At 47.3% G+C, this 18,993-nt stretch overlaps 1 protein-coding gene and 1 pseudogene across 1 annotated transcript in view; one reads left to right on the top strand and one right to left on the bottom strand.

Moving 5' to 3' along the window:
• The window catches only part of LOC146708653 (calpain-1 catalytic subunit-like), a 46,333-nt pseudogene extending 38,473 nt beyond the window's left edge, over nucleotides 1-7,860 (bottom strand).
• Nucleotides 7,861-9,941: 2,081 nt separating this feature from the next.
• LOC146708652 (calpain-2 catalytic subunit-like) overlaps nucleotides 9,942-18,993 on the top strand; it is a 13,197-nt gene continuing 4,145 nt past the window's right edge. The window contains exons 1-14 of the mRNA XM_085460653.1: nucleotides 9,942-10,288; nucleotides 10,810-10,879; nucleotides 14,510-14,628; nucleotides 15,569-15,702; nucleotides 16,190-16,358; nucleotides 16,529-16,612; nucleotides 16,692-16,777; nucleotides 17,408-17,473; nucleotides 17,567-17,727; nucleotides 17,903-18,072; nucleotides 18,164-18,175; nucleotides 18,367-18,578; nucleotides 18,711-18,747; nucleotides 18,894-18,959. Coding sequence (XP_085316779.1) covers nucleotides 10,052-10,288; nucleotides 10,810-10,879; nucleotides 14,510-14,628; nucleotides 15,569-15,702; nucleotides 16,190-16,358; nucleotides 16,529-16,612; nucleotides 16,692-16,777; nucleotides 17,408-17,473; nucleotides 17,567-17,727; nucleotides 17,903-18,072; nucleotides 18,164-18,175; nucleotides 18,367-18,578; nucleotides 18,711-18,747; nucleotides 18,894-18,959 — 1,623 coding nt within the window. The 5' untranslated portion in view covers nucleotides 9,942-10,051. The remainder of the gene's footprint in view (nucleotides 10,289-10,809; nucleotides 10,880-14,509; nucleotides 14,629-15,568; nucleotides 15,703-16,189; nucleotides 16,359-16,528; nucleotides 16,613-16,691; nucleotides 16,778-17,407; nucleotides 17,474-17,566; nucleotides 17,728-17,902; nucleotides 18,073-18,163; nucleotides 18,176-18,366; nucleotides 18,579-18,710; nucleotides 18,748-18,893; nucleotides 18,960-18,993) is intronic.

Here is an 18,993-nt window from a genome sequence, read left to right as displayed (position 1 = left end):
GGGGCCAAGTGCTAACAGTGCAGTGAGGAGGAAGAGGAGGGTTGGTGTCTCCGTGAAGTCATATCTACAGGGACACCTGTGAGGACCATGCCGGTGGCTCAGAGCTGCTCTGACACATGGCTCAGTGTCAGAGGACACTAGACTGAACATGTGGGCCCCTGGTGAGTAAAGAACTGACTGCATGTTTCAATAATTAAAGTGACAGAAAAAAAAGTGAAATATTTGAATCCAACATATGAAAGTAGAATAAAACAGAAGAACTTCACTACAAGTACATTAGTAATACAGTAAATGTACTCATTTACTCTCTGACTGGTCCTCTCCATGATGTCATTGGTGCTTAATGACATCGGGCACTGTAACATTAACAGGAAGCCAGTGACATCATGATTTATATATTGATTTCAGTGCCTCAGCATCTTCATCTTATCTTAATGACCTTGTAGTACCATATCACCCTATTAGAGCACTTCGCTCTCGCTCTGCAGGCCTACTTGTTGTTCCTAGAGTATTTAAAAGTAGAATGGGAGGCAGAGCCTTCAGTTTTCAGGCCCCTCTTCTGTGGAACCAGCTTCCAGTTTGGATTCAGGAGACAGACACTATCTCTACTGTCAAGATTAGGCTTATTTCAATTCGATCTATTTGTCACAAAACAGACAACAGACACTTGAAGGTGCCTATATTGTAAAGTCTGCGTGGTGTGGTGGTTTCTGTTTGCAGGGGTCCCAGAAAGATGAAGATGAGTTTCACCTTCCAGCACAACGACAACAGAAGGTGGTGCACGTCTGGCACTCGAGCCTGAGTCCAGCTGAGACGCTGCGAGGAACCAGCAGAGGGCGCCGTCACACTGTGACTGAGTGCTGCTGAGGGAGAGGTCTGACAGGCTCTGACACAAAAACGCTCAAAGCTTTACTTTGAGGGGCATTCAGAGTTTCTGTTTCACTTCTCATCTATTTGTCTATTTATCGAATCTATGTGCGCTGCAGACCTTTTACAGTCTAAAGTGTGGACACAGCCTCTCATTTAATGGTTTTTTTCTTTATTTTCATGATTCTCACTGAAGGCATCAGAACTATGAATGAACACGTGGGAAACAAAAAGTGTGAAATAACTTTGATTCTGTAGAGTCACCACCCTTTGCTTGGTTGTTGATGCGCGGTTATCCAGGTGCAGAAATCCCAAAAGGTTGATTCTGTTCATCTGGATGTTTCAGCATCGTCAGGTGACTCCTTCAGTCTCAGCTGACTGCAGGTTTACAACCTTATAAACAGGAAATAAAGACTGAAACCAGCCCACTGTGTGAACAATGGGCTGTGAGGTCAGTTTCTTGATCATTAAAATTGCAGATTGTCGTTGATCAACAGTCACTGATGGTCAAGACATTTGTCAAAGCTGGGAAAGCTCCAGCCGATCCAGGAGAGAAGGACAACCGCTGCCTAAGAGAAACCTGCAGTGATCCCGTACGTGTCAGGAGTATCGGAGCAGCAGAGATGTATTTTTTCTAAATACCGGGTCTCTGTGGCTTTTAAACCCCAAAACACGCTGCGCCAAAAACTGGTCCACCCAAAGGATCGGGTCCCCGACACCAACAGAGTAACATAGTGTTAAGTGCAGGATTTATACACACAGTAATGATGGACTCTTGTTTCTCTTTAATTAGCTGATTGGTTCCTCCCATAAGATGAATTCTAACAGTTGTCAAACAGGCTGTCAGCTGTACCAACTCCACCAATGAACCCTGACGGGCACACCTGTGAGGTGAAGCCATGTCAGGTGACGACATCATGAAGCTCACTGGGAGAAGGCCGAGGGTTTGCAGCGCTGTCGACAAATCAAAGGGTGGAATCTAAAATATGAACACATTTATCTGTTTTTTCTTTGCTACATGATTGCATACATGTTGCTTCATATATTTGATGTCTTCAGTATCAACGCTGTCGAATGTCGTAAAAATAAGTGAGGTGTGTCCAGACCTTTGACAGGTAGTGTATATCCACCGTCTCTCTGAATATTAGAACTTATGAGTTTAGAGCTGAGAGCTTCTGTTCTCCACAGAGGAGGACGAGGAGCTGAGAGCAGGATGAAGGAGCAGAGAAGCTCAGGACCAAATATCATTTATAAAAAATGACCAGAGAAACTACAGCAGAGCCCTCTAAAATAAAAGCCCAGTTATGAAGCGCTTCGAGTGTGTTGGAGGTCGGTGAGCTTTGGAAATCACTTTGACCTGAAACGCTGATTGTGCAGCTCTGTTTGCTTTCCGGGCCGGGCGGCGCTCCATGTTTACTGAGTAAATGCCTCCACCCACCACCACCTCCTGCTGTCAGAGAGATGCAGTCACAATAAACAGCTGCTTAAATACGGCATTAATCACATATGGAGGTCTGGACAGCTGATGAAGAGTTGATGATGTGACAAGTACCCGAGGGCCTGACCTCACTTCCTGTCATATTCAGACACTGGTATTAAACACATAAGTAAACCTCACAGCTACAGGTTCCTTATTGCTGTTTTTATATACAGGGAGTGCAGAATTATTAGGCAAGTTGTATTTTTGAGGAATAATTTTATTATTGAACAACAACCATGTTCTCAATGAACCCAAAAAACTCATTAATATCAAAGCTGAATGTTTTTGGAAGTAGTTTTTAGTTTGTTTTTAGTTTTAGCTATTTTAGGGGGATATCTGTGTGTGCAGGTGACTATTACTGTGCATAATTATTAGGCAACTTAACAAAAAACAAATATATACCCATTTCAATTATTTATTTTTACCAGTGACACCAATATAACATCTCCACATTCACAAATATACATTTCTGACATTCAAAAACAAAACAAAAACAAATCAGCGACCAATATAGCCACCTTTCTTTGCAAGGACACTCAAAAGCCTGCCATCCATGGATCCTGTCAGTGTTTTGATCTGTTCACCATCAACATTGCGTGCAGCAGCAACCACAGCCTCCCAGACACTGTTCAGAGAGGTGTACTGTTTTCCCTCCTTGTAAATCTCACATTTGATGATGGACCACAGGTTCTCAATGGGGTTCAGATCAGGTGAACAAGGAGGCCATGTCATTAGTTTTTCTTCTTTTATACCCTTTCTTGCCAGCCACGCTGTGGAGTACTTGGACGCGTGTGATGGAGCATTGTCCTGCATGACAATCATGTTTTTCTTGAAGGATGCAGACTTCTTCCTGTACCACTGCTTGAAGAAGGTGTCTTCCAGAAACTGGCAGTAGGACTGGGAGTTGAGCTTGACTCCATCCTCAACCCGAAAAGGCCCCACAAGCTCATCTTTGATGATACCAGCCCAAACCAGTACTCCACCTCCACCTTGCTGGCGTCTGAGTCGGACTGGAGCTCTCTGCCCTTTACCAATCCAGCCACGGGCCCATCCATCTGGCCCATCAAGACTCACTCTCATTTCATCAGTCCATAAAACCTTAGAAAAACCAGTCCTGAGATATTTCTTGGCCCAGTCTTGACGTTTCAGCTTGTGTGTCTTGTTCAGTGGTGGTCGTCTTTCAGCCTTTCTTACCTTGGCCATGTCTCTGAGTATTGCACACCTTGTGCTTTTGGGCACTCCAGTGATGTTGCAGCTCTGAAATATGGCCAAACTGGTGGCAAGTGGCATCTTGGCAGCTGCACGCTTGACTTTTCTCAGTTCATGGGCAGTTATTTTGCGCCTTGGTTTTTCCACACGCTTCTTGCAACCCTGTTGACTATTTTGAATGAAACGCTTGATTGTTCGATGATCACGCTTCAGAAGCTTTGCAATTTTGAGACTGCTGCATCCCTCTGCAAGATATCTCACTGTTTTTTACTTTTCTGAGCCTGTCAAGTCCTTCTTTTGACCCATTTTGCCAAAGGAAAGGACGTTGCCTAATAATTATGCACACCTGATATAGGGTGTTGATGTCATTAGACCACACCCCTTCTCATTACAGAGATGCACATCACCTAATATGCTTAATTGGTAGTAGGCTTTCGAGCCTATACAGCTTGGAGTAAGACAACATGCATGAAGAGGATGACAAAATACTCATTTGCCTAATAATTCTGCACTCCCTGTATGATACACAGCTCTCACAACAAGTACAGAGAGTGCTGCCCCTCAGCAGCCTTCCAGAAGCTGACCAGTCAGAATCAGAATCAGAATCAGAAAGGGGTTTATTGCCAAATGTTGAGCAGGTTTACAACATTAGGAAATTGCTGCGGTGCTTCAGTGCAAACATGCTGTCATAAATAGCACTTAAATAGACATGAAAAAATAAAAGTAGGAATAAGAATTAAAAGTGCTACGTAGAAAGATATGTGCATGAGATATACATGAGATATATACATGAGAATAAGAATTAAGAGTGCTACGTTGAAAGATATATACATGAGTGCAGGTGGTGATCAGTGCCAAACATGGAATGATGCAGTGACACAGCGTAGGGTCATGTGTTAGTGGCGGGGACAGTCATATGGTTATTGTTCATGTGTCCAACAGCAGAGGGGAAGAAACTGTTCTTATGGCGAGAGGTTCTGGTGCGAATGGACCGGAGCCTCCTGCCTGAGGGGAGCAGGTCAAACAGACTGTGTCCAGGGTGAGAAGGGTCAGCTGAGGGTCAGAAGAAAGGGTGGCCTCAAAATAGGAGGAGCTAAAACAGCTTCTTTCAGACTAATGCTTCAATCTTAAATATGATCAACTATCTCTAATGATCAGCTATGTACCACAGGCCTTCAAGCTGGCTGTAGTTAAACCTTTACTCAAAAAGCATCTCTAGACCCAGCAGTCTTAGCTAATTATAGGCCAATCTCCAACCTTCCTTTCATATCAAACATCCTTGAAAGAGTAGTTGTCAAACAGCTAACAGATCATCTGCAGAGGTTTATTTGAAGAGTTTCAGTCAGGTTTCAGAGCTCATCACAGCACAGAAACAGCTTTAGTGAAGGTTACAAATGATCTTCTTATGGCCTCTGACAGTGGACTCATCTCTGTGCTTGTCCTGCTAGACCTCAGTGCAGCGTTCGATACTGTCGACCATAATATCCTATTAGAGCGATTAGAACATGCTGTAGGTATTACAGGTACTGCACTGCAGTGGTTTGTATCATATCTATCTAATAGACTCCAGTTTGTGCATGTAAATGGAGAGTCCTCTTCACACACTGAGGTTAATTATGGAGTTCCACAGGGTTCAGTGCTAGGACCAATTCTGTTTACATTATACATGCTTCCCTTAGGCAGCATCATTAGAAGACATAGCATACATTTACACTGCTATGCTGATGACACCCAGCTCTATCTGTCCATGAAGCCACTTGTTGTTGTGATTCGGTGCCACATAAATAAAAGTGAGTTTAATTACAGGTCAGCTTTGTTAGACCTCACAGGTTGCTCTTACTTAGCGTAGGCTTTCTCCAGCACAGCACTCCAGAACTCCACTCCCTCCGCTGAGTGGACGAACAGCAGTTTCCCATCTCTGATGGGCAGCCGGTCGTCCACGACTACGTCCGCCCACTCCCCGTACTGCCATAACTACAGAGGACAGATGTGAACAAGATGTCACTTCCTCTGTAATTACACCCCCACCCTGTACTGTGTGTTATTTCTGTTTCTTTAGAAAGGTGAGCGACCTGGAAGTGGAAGATGCCGGCATACTGTGAGGTGAAGCTCTGCCCAGGAGGGACCACTCTGTTCAGGATCTGAGGGTCCAGAGTCAGGCAATGGCCGCCAGGAGCCAGCAGTCACCTGACAGACACAGGTCACATGATCACTCTCTGAGCCTCTGAGAGGTCATTTCTGTGGATAAAGGAGCTGAAAGTTTTTGTCCTTTACTCGTCAAACCACTTCAGAAAATTTATTCTCTGGGGTGATTTTCTCTGTCGCATTTTATTTTACAAACTTCTTAAAGCAGAGTTTAAGTGTTGTGTGATGTTTCCTTTTCCTGTCAGCGACGAGCACGCCCGCTGTCATCAAACTCACCCAGCTCTCAAGGTTCAAGGTTCAAGGTTCTTTATTATTTGTCACATGCATAGTTATACAAGTATAACACACAGTGAAATGTAGCCTGACACGCTCCTCGACATGTGCAAAAATTGGGGGGGGGGGTGTAGAGGAAGAACATTATATATCTATATATCTATATATATATATATATAGATATATAGATATATAGATATATATATCCAATGTCGTTCCAATGTCGTTCGGACTGGAGAAGTGTAGTCGGATGGTAACAAAGAGAGGGAAGGTAGTCAGAACTGAGGGGATTGAACTACCAGAAGGCAACATTGCAGACATAGAGGACAGTTACAAGTACCTGGGGATCCCGCAGGCGAATGGGAACCATGAAGAGGCCGCTAGAAAAGCTGCAACCACCAAGTACCTGCAGAGGGTCAGGCAAGTCCTGAGGAGTCAGCTGAATGGTAAGAACAAGATCCGGGCCATCAACACGTACGCCCTGCCCGTGATCAGGTACCCTGCTGGGGTAATAGGCTGGCCAAAGGAGGAGATAGAAGCCACTGACATAAAGACAAGAAAGCTCCTTACCATGCATGGAGGGTTTCACCCCAAGTCCAGCACCCTGAGGCTGTACGCTAAGCGGAAGGAAGGGGGCCGGGGACTGGTGAGTGTCAGCACCACAGTCCAGGATGAGACAACAAACATCCAAGAATACATTGGGAAGATGGCCCCAACTGACCGAGTGCTCAGTGAATACCTCAGGCAGCAGAAACCCAAGAAAGAGGAGGGAGACGAGGAACCATCATAGAAGGACAGGCCCCTGCACGGTATGTACCACCGGCAGATAGAGGAGGTGGCTGATATCCAGAAATCCTACCAGTGGCTGGACAAAGCTGGACTGAAAGACAGCACAGAGGCACTAATCATGGCAGCACAAGAACAAGCTCTGAGTACAAGATCCATAGAGGCTGGGGTCTATCACACCAGGCAAGACCCCAGGTGCAGGCTGTGTAAAGATGCCCCAGAGACAATCCAGCACATAACAGCAGGGTGCAAGATGCTAGCAGGCAAGGCATACATGGAACGCCATAACCAAGTGGCCGGCATAGTGTACAGGAACATCTGTGCCGAGTATAACCTGGAAGTCCCGAGGTCAAAATGGGAGATGCCCCCAAGGGTGGTGGAGAATGACCGAGCTAAGATCCTGTGGGACTTCCAGATACAGACGGACAAAATGGTGGTGGCTAACCAACCGGACATAGTGGTGGTAGACAAACAGAAGAAGACAGCCGTAGTGATCGATGTAGCGGTTCCGAATGACAGCAATATCAGGAAGAAGGAACACGAGAAGCTGGAGAAATACCAAGGGCTCAGAGAAGAGCTCGAGAGGATGTGGAGGGTGAAGGTAACGGTGGTCCCCGTGGTAATCGGAGCACTAGGTGCGGTGACTCCCAAGCTAGGTAAGTGGCTCCAGCAGATCCCGGGAACAACATCGGAGATCTCTGTCCAGAAGAGCGCAGTCCTGGGAACAGCTAAGATACTGCGCAGGACCCTCAAGCTCCCAGGCCTCTGGTAGAGGACCTGAGCTTGAAGGATAAACCGCCCGCAGGGGCGTGCTGGGTGTTTTTTTATATATATATATATATATATATATATATATATATATATATATATATATATATATATATATATATATATATATATATATATATATATATACACACACACACACACATATAGTATATACACTGGGTGAATGTGCAGTAGTAGCAGCAAGCAGGTGAATTCTGTACATTAATATCTCCCTGACAGACGTCTGTTCTTCAGGCTCCGTCAGCGATGAAGCGAGGATCAGAACACAGCTCCTGATTGGACGAGACATGATTAGCGATGATAACAATCATTACGAACTGCAGCAGTGTTTCTATCGATCGGCTAAGAGGTGACGATGACGTTCAGTCTGCTGTGACGAAGCCCGGTTCTGATGGAGGGAAGCATGGAGCTGATGACGAGGGTCATCAAACATCGACTGATGTGAAATTTTTCTCGTGCAGAAGCCCGAGGAGTGACTCAGACCGAGCAGAAACGGCTCCTGTCACCTGTTTTTATTTTACGCGTTATTTTAAATTCCTGCTCAGAACTGATGTCACTGAGAAGCGTCAGCTCACATCGTCACGCGATCCTTACTCTGCACGCTGTTGAAAGACAGCAGCTGAACTGAAGCCCTGTTCTCACCTGTGCAGCAGATGGAGCAGCTCGGCTGCTTGTTATCTCATTAATGTTTAACGGCCGGAGCCTCTTTCTTCAAACAGCAGCTCGTTTGTTTTCTCTCTGATGTCTGAGCCGCTCAGTCTAAACGGCTCTTTGATAAGACGCCCAAAAAACAGCAAACGCTTGGCACGCAACAGAGAGAGGCGGGCCGCTGCGCAAGCCTGCTCACGCTCTTCATGCTGATCCTGGATCTGTTAGAGGGCTCTTCCTGTTAAAAGGTCGTTCTTCCTTTCCACTGTTGCCAAATTGCTCCAGCGTGAAGCAGTGAGAGCTGTGTAAATGAAAGCGGACTGAATCTGGATGAAGTGTGTTTACTGGTGGTGGGTTTATTATTGTTATTAATAACAGGGTTAGTATCTTAGCACTGCTTAAACAAACACATGAGCTCAGCTTCAGAGGCTCGGGAACATAAAAACCTTCTACGTATTAAAGCTTTTCTCAAATATAAAACAGGAAAGAGACCTGACGCCATGACAACGCAGTAACACACAGACGCGCTTCCTGTTTCCTCCACATGAATTCGCACAGATGTGACCGACAGGGCTCTCTTCTCGTTCTCTCTTTGCTTTTCTTCTCCTGTCGTTTCTTCTTCTCTTTGAAATTCGGACACGTTTTTGTAGTTTTGCCTGACGCCATCTCCATGGCGACACCCTCAAGCCATCAACCTGCTGAACTGCTAAGACATCAGACAGTATGTTGCACAATCACTGGGCACGCTGTACATGTTTATTGATATACGTCTTGTCTCAAAGTGTTACTTCATGTGCAATGCTGAGGCGCTCTGAGCTGAAGAATTTCATTGTGTCGTTTGATGATACAGGTATGGCGATCTCACAGTGTATGCTGATTTGACAGATGTATCTATGTTACTTGGACACAGCAAATAAAACTTGAACTTGAAAGCACAGGTGGCTATCGTCGCATGATGATAATGCATTCAATCACACACATTATTACACCAGAGCATCAAAACGTTTGACGAACAGCTGATTGGGAGAAATTGCCATAGAAACAGGAGACCAACAGCACCTGTGACAGGGGTTTGTGTTTTATGAATGTATCTCGGGCTGATTCTGACCAATCACGGCACTTCCACTCTGATCAACACCTGTATAACCTGAGCGGCTGGATCAGCGGAGGATGGAGATGCTTTGCTGAACATGATTTGCATCATATTTGCTGTGGATGGTGCAGAAATCAATAACAATAATCAAATAACATGATATTTACTGATTATTAGGATCAATTAAAATGAGTTGTTTGCCTGCAGGGGGCGCTCTTCATGTTTCTTTGAAAGACAGGTGAGAGGAAGTCGCACTGTTCCAGGGCTGCTCCCGGTCATGCCCTCCCTGAGCCTGGTTCTGCTGGAGGTTTCTTCCTGTTCAAAGGGAGTTTTTCCTTCCCACTGTCCAAAGTGCTCATAGGGGCTCATATGATTGTTGGGTTTTCTCTGTATCTATTATTGTGGGCTCTACTGTACAATATAAAGCGCCTTGAGGCGACTGTTGTTGTGATTGGGTGCTCTGTAAAACTGAAGGTGATCAGAATGGGCGGGGCAGCAGAGCACTGATAATGATGGTGGTAAGTGTGCGTGGGTCTGTGTGTGTGCGTGATATGATGTCTTAAATACAGTAAACACGTCGCGTGCTGTGTTTCCCTGCTCAGAGGGAGGTGTACGTCTGAGCGGTTGGAGGTGGGTGGAGGCTGGCAGAGGCTGTGGCTCCTCCTCTGGTTCGGGGCGCGGTCTGCGTGGGGAAAACTTTGAGCAGCTGAAGTTGTTGGAGTTTACAGCCGTGTGATCTTCCTCCTCTCCTCCTCTTCATCATGTCCGGCGTTGCGTCCACTCTGGCCAAGAAGCGCGCTCTGTCCGCGGGCTTTGGCACCAACGCGAACGCGGTCCCGTACCTGAACCAGAACTTCAACGCGCTGCGCGCCCAGTGCCGTTCCGCGGGCAAGCTCTTCTGCGACCCGACGTTCCCCGCCGCGCCCGAGTCTCTGGGCTTCAACGAGCTGGGCCCGAGCTCCTACAAGGTCCGCGGAGTCAGCTGGAAGAGGCCCACGGTGAGAACCGGGACCGGGGGGGGGGGAGGGGTGGTTGTGCCTGATGGAAAAACACACTGTTTGGTACCCAGAGAGATTTTCACAGATGATAATCTCACAGACCTGTGAGAGGAGCAGGCCTCCGGCAGGGACATGAAGGAGCAGAGAGGAGTTTTGGTGAATCTCTGCTCCGTTTCATAAAATGCGTCCCTTCAATCTTAAGCATGCGCACTGAGTCACTCCCTGATGAGTCAGTGCTTGCTGCTGCGGGAGGAATAGCAGTGAGGGAGCGGTGGGCGTGCACGCAGACAGTGAGTCCGACCAGCTGTTTCAGGTGGAGGAGCTGAGGTTAACCTGAGAGCTTCAAGTGATGGTGTGCGTGCGTGCGTGCGCGCGCGCGCGCGTGTGTGTGTGTTGGGAGCAGATTCAGTCTGAGGAGCAATCTGAATCTGGACACACACCCCAGCAGCTCTGTGTTCCCCACTCTGAGTGGGCGTGGCCCTGACCAGCATCATTAACACTGTCTCTGGTTTGTCTTCCAGGAGCTCGTCTCTAAACCGGAGTTCATCGTGGGCGGGGCCACCAGGACTGATATCTGCCAGGGCGCACTGGGTGAGTTTCCTACTGTCTCTGAGCACATCTCACCCGGTCTGTGCTGGCTGCCACGCCTCCTGAGCGTTCAAACTCATTGAGCCGATTTAACGAAAACCAATCCGAGAGCAGTGCTGGTGTGACATCACTCACAGCTTCAGTCAGCTGAATTCTCATTTTGAATCAGACTGCACAGAGGTCAGAGGCCACAGAGCTTTCAGCCATAAAAGGATCTGTGAAATGGTCAGCTGATCGATTCTGACCCCATTTCGTCGTCATGGAGACCTCAGCAACAGCCCTTTACTCAGTAAAGCGCTGCGCTTTTCATTTCAAACTTTATTTATTCCACAAACAAACCAGAGCGCATCTCCCCGACTGCCGCGCTGTCACGCTCTTTCATGGTTTATGACATTTTATTATGATGTGATGACGTCAGGATGTTCTGACGTCCTCGTGATGTCACAGGGTGTCATAACGAAAGAATAAAGTGTGTTGTACAGCTCTCGCTATTTATTACTCAATATGGGTTCTTACATGTTTAATAACAAGCTTATTAACATGTTAATAAACCTGTTTAATAACATGTTAATAAACCCGTTTAATATCATGTTAATAAACCCGTTTAATAACATGTTAATAAACCCATTTAATAACATGTTAATAAACCCTTTTAATATCATGTTAATAAACCCATTTAATAACATGTTAATAAACCCTTTTAATATCATGTTAATAAACCCGTTTAATATCATGTTAATAAACCCGTTTAATAACATGTTAATAAACCCGTTTAATATCATGTTAATAAACCCGTTTAATAACATGTTAATAAACCCGTTTAATAACATGTTAATAAACCCGTTTAATAACATGTTAATAAACCCGTTTAATATCATGTTAATAAACCCGTTTAATAACATGTTAATAAACCCGTTTAATAACATGTTAATAAACCCGTTTAATATCATGTTAATAAACCCGTTTAATAACATGTTAATAAACCCTTTTAATATCATGTTAATAAACCCGTTTAATAACATGTTAATAAACCCGTTTAATATCATGTTAATAAACCCGTTTAATAACATGTTAATAAACCCGTTTAATATCATGTTAATAAACCCGTTTAATATCATGTTAATAAACCCGTTTAATATCATGTTGGCATGCAGCCAGGAGGCAGCCTGGGATTGAACCACCGACCTTCTGATTAGTGGCTGACCTGCTCTGCCACCTGAGCTACACCCACCCCCAATAATGTTAATAAACATGTTATTAAACATGTTTATTAACATAAACATTAACAGGTTTATTAACATGTTAATAAACCTGTTTAATGACATGTTTATTTTATTAAACATGTTAATAAACATGTTAATAACACATTTAATAACATGTCATTCTGCCTCAGGCCGTCGTTGTCGCACAGACAGAGGCTGCAGAATCATTTCCACCTTAAAAGGCAGAAAGAAAACAAAGTTGCCATGACAATGCTCTCAGCTGGTTCAGTCTAATCTCCTTCATGCCACACACACACACACACACACACACACACACACACACACACACACACACACACACACACACAAAGATAGTATCTCTGTGGTCACATGATCACAGGCTTTAAAGTCTCAGGCTCACAGTTGGGGGGGGGGTCACATGCCCCCTCTCCATCAAATTGCTGAAGAACTTTTATTTTAATGAGAAGCAGCTGAGCGGCTCTGCCACGCTGGTCCCTGATTGGCTGAACAGGAAGCAGCAGACAGGAAAAGGCTACCAGCCATTGTTAGAGAGAGAGCGAGGGGCATGAGCTGTCAGCCAATGAGGACACACCCTCACACACACACTCACACACGCCTGTGTTTGCAACTCTTTGAGGACATCCTGCTGTCACATGACTCACAGCCTGAAATTGAGTCTGGTTCCATGTGGACCCTGATCCAGATGTGGACCTGATCCAGGTGTGAGCGTGCCTGCAGCCCGGCGGTCCTCACAGGGACACAAACCCAGTGCCTGTGTGGTGGTGGATGAGTCATGTTCGTGCCTCGGTGAAACCCCAGAGCACTGTTGTGTAACGCTGAGCTGCGATTAGAGGCGGAGCTCTGTCTCTGGATGTTTGTGGTCACAGGCTTCTTTCGCTGCACTCACTTCCTGCGGCGCTGTCTGAGTTCCTCCCTAGGCGTCACGGCGGTCGAGCGAATAATTAAAGTGTGAGCTGAGGTTTTTCTTGCTTTTGCATGACAGGAAGCAGAGCGTCTGTCTGAATATGTGATGATGATGATGATGAATACCTGTGGCAGCGTGTTTTTTTTCTCCGGGCTCTGTTAGAAAAGTGTGACCTGTAACGGTGTGCACCAATCAGAGCTGGGCATATTTTCAGGGTTAAACTGCACGCTAATCTCATTAGCGTCTGTGCAGCCTGTAGGGGGCAGCACTAACCAGCCACTCCAGACCTGCAGTTCCTCTGACGTCCAGCGGTGGCAGCAGTGAGTCAGTGCCCATAGACTCCCATGTTAAAACAAACATGTTTACAGCCTGATACTCAAACTGATCGATCTCTGTAGGTAGTTTCATCCTTCATAGCAAGTTTCAAGTTTCAGATTTTATTGTCATATGCAGATAAACAGCATAGCAACATTTACCCGTAATGAAATTTGTTGGCTCGTGCTCCTCAGCTTTACATGAACATATAGAAGTGTGCAGTTATATTAAAGAAGAAAATAAAAATAATAATAAAAATAACAAAATACTAAAGTATTCAATATTAGAGAATGTAAGACGGCTGTTTCGTATTTACAGTTGTGTAAAAGCTGTGCAATGAGGATTTAAAGCGGTTAAAGTGACTGTGTCGAGTCCTGTATTTGTAGTGAGTGTGTAATGGTGTGTGCAGAATGTCAGCAACTGGGGGAGCATGACTGTAACACAGGACACGCGCACACGACTGGTTAATGCTTAGACTGTCTTTTATTGAGAAATAATCTGCGGTTTTTGGCGCCCGCCTCGGACGCAGCCACTCCGACTCTCTCCCAGCATCACCTGCTCCTTCTCACTGCGGACACAGATAAGACACATCTCCCTCAATAAAACAGTCCTGTACAAGTCACTGTGTCACCCCTCCTCTGCAGCAGGCCAGCAGACCACGCCCCCGCCACAATGATTTTATAATGGATTAGGGGGCGCGGCCTCTTTGACCGACAGGTGGATGGTGACACAGTAGCTGCTAGCTTGACCCGAGCTGGATCTCTGGACCCTGTTTCTGCAGCGTCTTTAATGATGCCATGTGACCACTAACCTGGCTGCTGTGAGGTTACTGTATGACGAAGGCTTATGATTGTTTGTTACTGATTAGCAGGTGTGTGTGTGAGATAGTACTTGTCTAAATATAACCATTTCCTGAAATGACCCAATGACTGCTTGGCCCTCCAGCTGTCATTTCCTGTGGCGGTCACCTTTGACCGCGAGCACCACAGATGCAACACGTTTGATTAAAACCCAGTGAAAGAGGCGATCATGGCTTTAGTGCGGAGGATGTCATAAGGGCCAATCAGGTGTAAAACATATTTATGAGTGTTTTAGTTGTAACAGGAAGTAAGGCCTGCAGGGGGCAGTGCTGAGGAGTGGGCGCTGACTGAGTGTTTCCTGTCTGTCCAGGTGACTGCTGGCTGCTGGCGGCCATCGCCTCTCTGACCCTGAATGAATATGTGATGGCCAGAGTTGTTCCCACGGACCAGGACTTTGGGGACAGCTACGCCGGCATCTTCCACTTCCAGGTAACTAATGTGTGATTCTGTGAAACACCTGTACAGGTTGATGTTGTCAGGCCTCGCTGACGTAAAGCTGGACCCTGTGGAGCTGCGTCAGCGGCCGGCGGCAATCGGCAGAAAGCTGCGGCTCTCACAACAACGCCAGCAGCCATGTTTGTCACGCCTCACGCTCCACCAAGCTTTCCACTCACGTGGGAGTTTATGTGTTAGTGCTTCATGCCGGGCACGGCAGCGAGCTGGGCGGGGCCTTGTAATTACTGAGAGTTATGCTTTTGTTGCTGAAGCTTCTGTTTATGACGGGGGCACGCCCTGCAGAAACAATACTGCGTGAGTGTGTTATTCCTGCTGTGTGCGAGGACTCACTGAGTGTGGGTCGTTAAACCCCGAGAGAGAGAATCCAGCAGAAACACAAGCGACCAATGACCTCGCAGATACAGAGCGACCTCTGAAGGAGGACGGCGCAATAACCTTATCTTTCTGCTTTTCCTGTAACTCGACCTGTGTGAGGTGTTTTCAGCGCAGTGTTCTGACCGATGCATGAAACCATCTGTTTTTCATGCCTTTCTGTCTCTCTACACGGCGTGCTGCGGGGAAACGCCCGTTCTAGCGTTTGAGTCTGAGGTTGGTTTGGAGCACCTGACCTTCAGCCCTACTCTGAAGCATCACGCCGCTCGGGTCTCACTGTTACTGGTCCGTGAGAAATGGGCTGCTGTGATTGGTCAGAATTCACCTGCGATAAGTTCATAAATGTTATTTTTACTTTTACAGAAATGAAAACACGTTCAGCCTTTTGTTTGCTTAAAAACTGAAACCTAAAAATATTCTCACAGCTGTTATTGAAGTGGGTGGGCCCTGACCATTAGACCCGCCCACAATGCAGTGATAGGTTGCAAATTCACAGAGAAAGTAAAAGCCTGACATTCTGTCCTCTGCTGTCCCTCCGCAGTTCTGGCAGTTCGGTGAGTGGGTGGACGTGGTGATCGACGACCGGCTGCCGGTCAAAGACGGCGAGCTGATGTTCGTGCACTCGGCCGAGGGGAGGGAGTTTTGGAGCGCCTTGTTGGAGAAAGCCTACGCCAAGTAAGACCCGCCTCAACCAAAGGGAGAGGAGCAGGACCAGGGCAAAGGCTTCTGGGAATCAGGAGCCTGGGGTTTCTGACAGTCAGAAAATTCAGATTGTCTGGAACTGAGATGTTTATCAACCCTTATAACAAAATCCACAAACGTTTTTTGGCTATATGTTGTGTATAATATGTTTTTATATTTATTTATTATATAGTTTTGTATCGCATTTGATACATTCGGCAGTTTTGGCAACAATTTTGGACAAAAACATAGTTTAGTCTGTAACATGTTGAAATTATGTCGAGTATTGATCACGTTGATGAGATGGAGGTCTCAGAAACTCATGTATCCAATATGATATAACAGGCTTTACAGGGTAAACCTCACATTCACGCCCAGGGTTAGTGCATGGGAGCTTCTGACCCCCGCCGTGGATGCTCTTGGTCTTCTGGTGCTCTGAAAGGGCTCTACCTTCATGCCATTCTGTGCTCTTTGTGTGCAGAGTGAACGGCTGCTACGAGGCGCTGTCTGGCGGGTCCACCACTGAGGGCTTCGAGGACTTCACCGGCGGCATCGCAGAGAACTACGACCTCAAAAAGCCCCCTTCCAACTTGTTCCAGATCATCAAGAAGGCGCTGGAAGCTGGATCGCTGCTGGGTTGCTCCATCGATGTGAGTGTGGAGAGAAACCATCTTTTTCCTTCAGTTAGTGAGGTTCTCTCAGATTCTCCGAGGTGTGTTTCGGGATTATTCGATGGAGGAGGCGAAAGCCGGGGTCGGAGTTGGGTTGTTGGCCTTGGACTCGGGGTCAGTGGTGATGGGCTGTGCTTGTCTCTCTGCAGATCACGAGCGCCGCAGACTCTGAAGCTGTGACTCATCAGAAGCTGGTGAAAGGCCACGCCTACTCGCTGACGGGCGCCGTGGAGGTAACGTCAAAAGAGAAGCAGTGAGGATGAGACGGAGATGAAGGAGGAGGAAGTGACACGTAACTGTTTTCATTCCCAGGTGAACTACCGAGGGCGTCAGGAGAAGCTGGTGAGGATGAGGAACCCGTGGGGCCAGGTGGAGTGGACGGGACCGTGGAGTGACGGGTAACCAACTCAGCCTGAGAGTGCCTCCAGCTGCTCGAGCTCAGTTTGTATCTGCTAAAATGTCTGAAGTCAGGCTAGGACGACAGATCAGCTGACAGTAAACCTGCTGAAGTTATCTGAACTCCAGCTGCCGTCACCCTGGTTACTAGCAGGTGGCCTCTGATTGGCTGTGCAGAGTTTAGTGAGTGGTCTTTTCACTCGAGTGCACCGATGAACAAAAACAGATGCTGGGGAAAAAGCCATTTCACCAGAGTAGCAGCGTGTGGAGGTCACCGCACCCGCCCCACCTGTAGGGCAACCTAACCGGTTACAACAAAACACATACCTGTCCTGCAGGGTACCTTCAGTGCTGAAGCCTGATTGGTCGGTCCAGTTACCTGTTCTAAGAAAGCAGGATGTGGAACGACAATCAAACATGCTGAGTCACTCCAGCACCACATCACAACAACGGTCGCCTCAAGGTGCTTTATATTGTAAGGTAGATCCTACAATAATACATGCAGAGAAACACCCAACAGTCACATGACCCCATGTGAGAAAGCACCTTGGCGACAGCAGGAAGGAAAAACTCCCTTTTAACAGGAAGAAGGTTCAGAACTCTGAGGCTTTGATCGGTTCTGCTCTTTGCAGGTCGTCTGAGTGGAACTACGTGCAGGGGGAGTGTCCTCACAGCAACGCAGAAGATGGAGAGTTCTGGTAGGCGGAGTCTCTGTGCGCACTGCACACCTGCTGACGCCGGAAGCTCAGGTGTGCTGACAGGAAGCGCTCTTCTCTGTTCTTTCTCCCCAGGATGTCCTTCAGCGACTTCCAGCGTCACTACTCTCGTATCGAGGTGTGCACTCTGACCCCGGACACCATCGAGAACGACTCCGTCAAACACTGGAGCGTCAGCAAGTTTGACGGCGGCTGGAGGAGAGGCTCCACTGCCGGAGGCTGCAGGAATAACCCGTGTGAGTAACCTGCTGCAACACTGAGACCGTGTAACCAATCAGAAATGAGCATTATTTGTGGGGGCTTAAGTTTTCTAGAACCGCTAGTGGAGGATAACCTGGCGGGGGCGGGGCTTTCCTCGCTGTGATGCTTTGCAGCTGCAGGAGGTTTCAGGCTGCATGTTTCTGTCTGCAGACACGTTCTGGACGAATCCGCAGTTCGTGATTAAGCTGGCCGAGGAGGACGATGACCCCGACGACGGCGAGGTGGGCTGCAGCTTCGTGGTGGGTCTTATCCAGAAGAACCGCAGGAAGCTACGCAAACAGGGCGAGGACATGCACACCATCGGCTTCGCCATCTACGAGGTGAGAACGTCCGAGAAAATCTGATGTGAAGGATTCAAAGACCAAACACGTGACCAAACTCTGAACTCTTCTTCTCTTCGTTTTATTTCAGCTTCCACAACAGGTGAGTGCTGAACCTGCAGGTCAAAGGTCAAAGCTCTATTCAAGTTCTTTTATACAATCAGGATATTTCCTGTGGTAACATCGGCGATGTCAGGATGTCAGGCAGAATGCTCTCAAACATGGATACACATTTTCGCTCTCTTTGGCCACACCTCCTGATGTCCCGATTGGCTGTCCTCTCTGTATCTGCAGTTCCACGGCCAGAGGGACGTACACCTGGATAAGAACTTCTTCCTGAGCCACGCTCAGACGGCGAGGTCAGAAACCTTCATCAACCTGCGTGAGGTCAGCTCTCGCTTCAAGCTGCCGCCGGGCGAGTACCTGATCGTCCCGTCCACCTTCGAGCCGCACCTGAACGGAGACTTCTGCATCCGGGTGTTCTCCGAGAAGCAGACGGAGACCGTGTAAGAAATCTGCCGCTGTGGGGGTGTGGTCGGGGGGTGTGGTCGGGCACTGAGCTCCGGCCGTGGGGGCTTCGGGGTCTTGCGTGTTTGGTTGGCGCTCTGATGTGTGACTCGCTGTTTTCTCTCTCGCAGGCCCTGCGACGACCCCGTCAGTGCCAAACTTGATGATGTGAGTAACACTCAGACTCCACACTCACGGTTTTTAAACAGGAAGTAACGCCCTTGAGGTCGGCGTCATTAGAGACCCCTCAGTGCTGCGCCATGTCTGCAGGTTAGTGATGATGTGCTGACGGTTGCTATGGTGTTTGTGTCCAGGAGACGGTGTCAGACAGCGAGGTGGACGCCGGGTTCAGGGGCCTCTTCACTAAACTCGCCGGAAGTGTAAGTTCATCCTCATCACGCGCGTAAACAGCCT

The sequence above is a fragment of the Copadichromis virginalis genome, linkage group LG6 (assembly GCF_057382275.1).
Source record: "Copadichromis virginalis isolate Kocher_CV1m ecotype Utaka linkage group LG6, C_Virginalis_male_GT1.1, whole genome shotgun sequence".
Lineage (NCBI taxonomy): Eukaryota > Metazoa > Chordata > Actinopteri > Cichliformes > Cichlidae > Copadichromis > Copadichromis virginalis.
The sequence above is the reverse complement of the archived record's forward strand: the minus strand, read 5'-3'. Positions and strand labels throughout refer to the sequence as shown.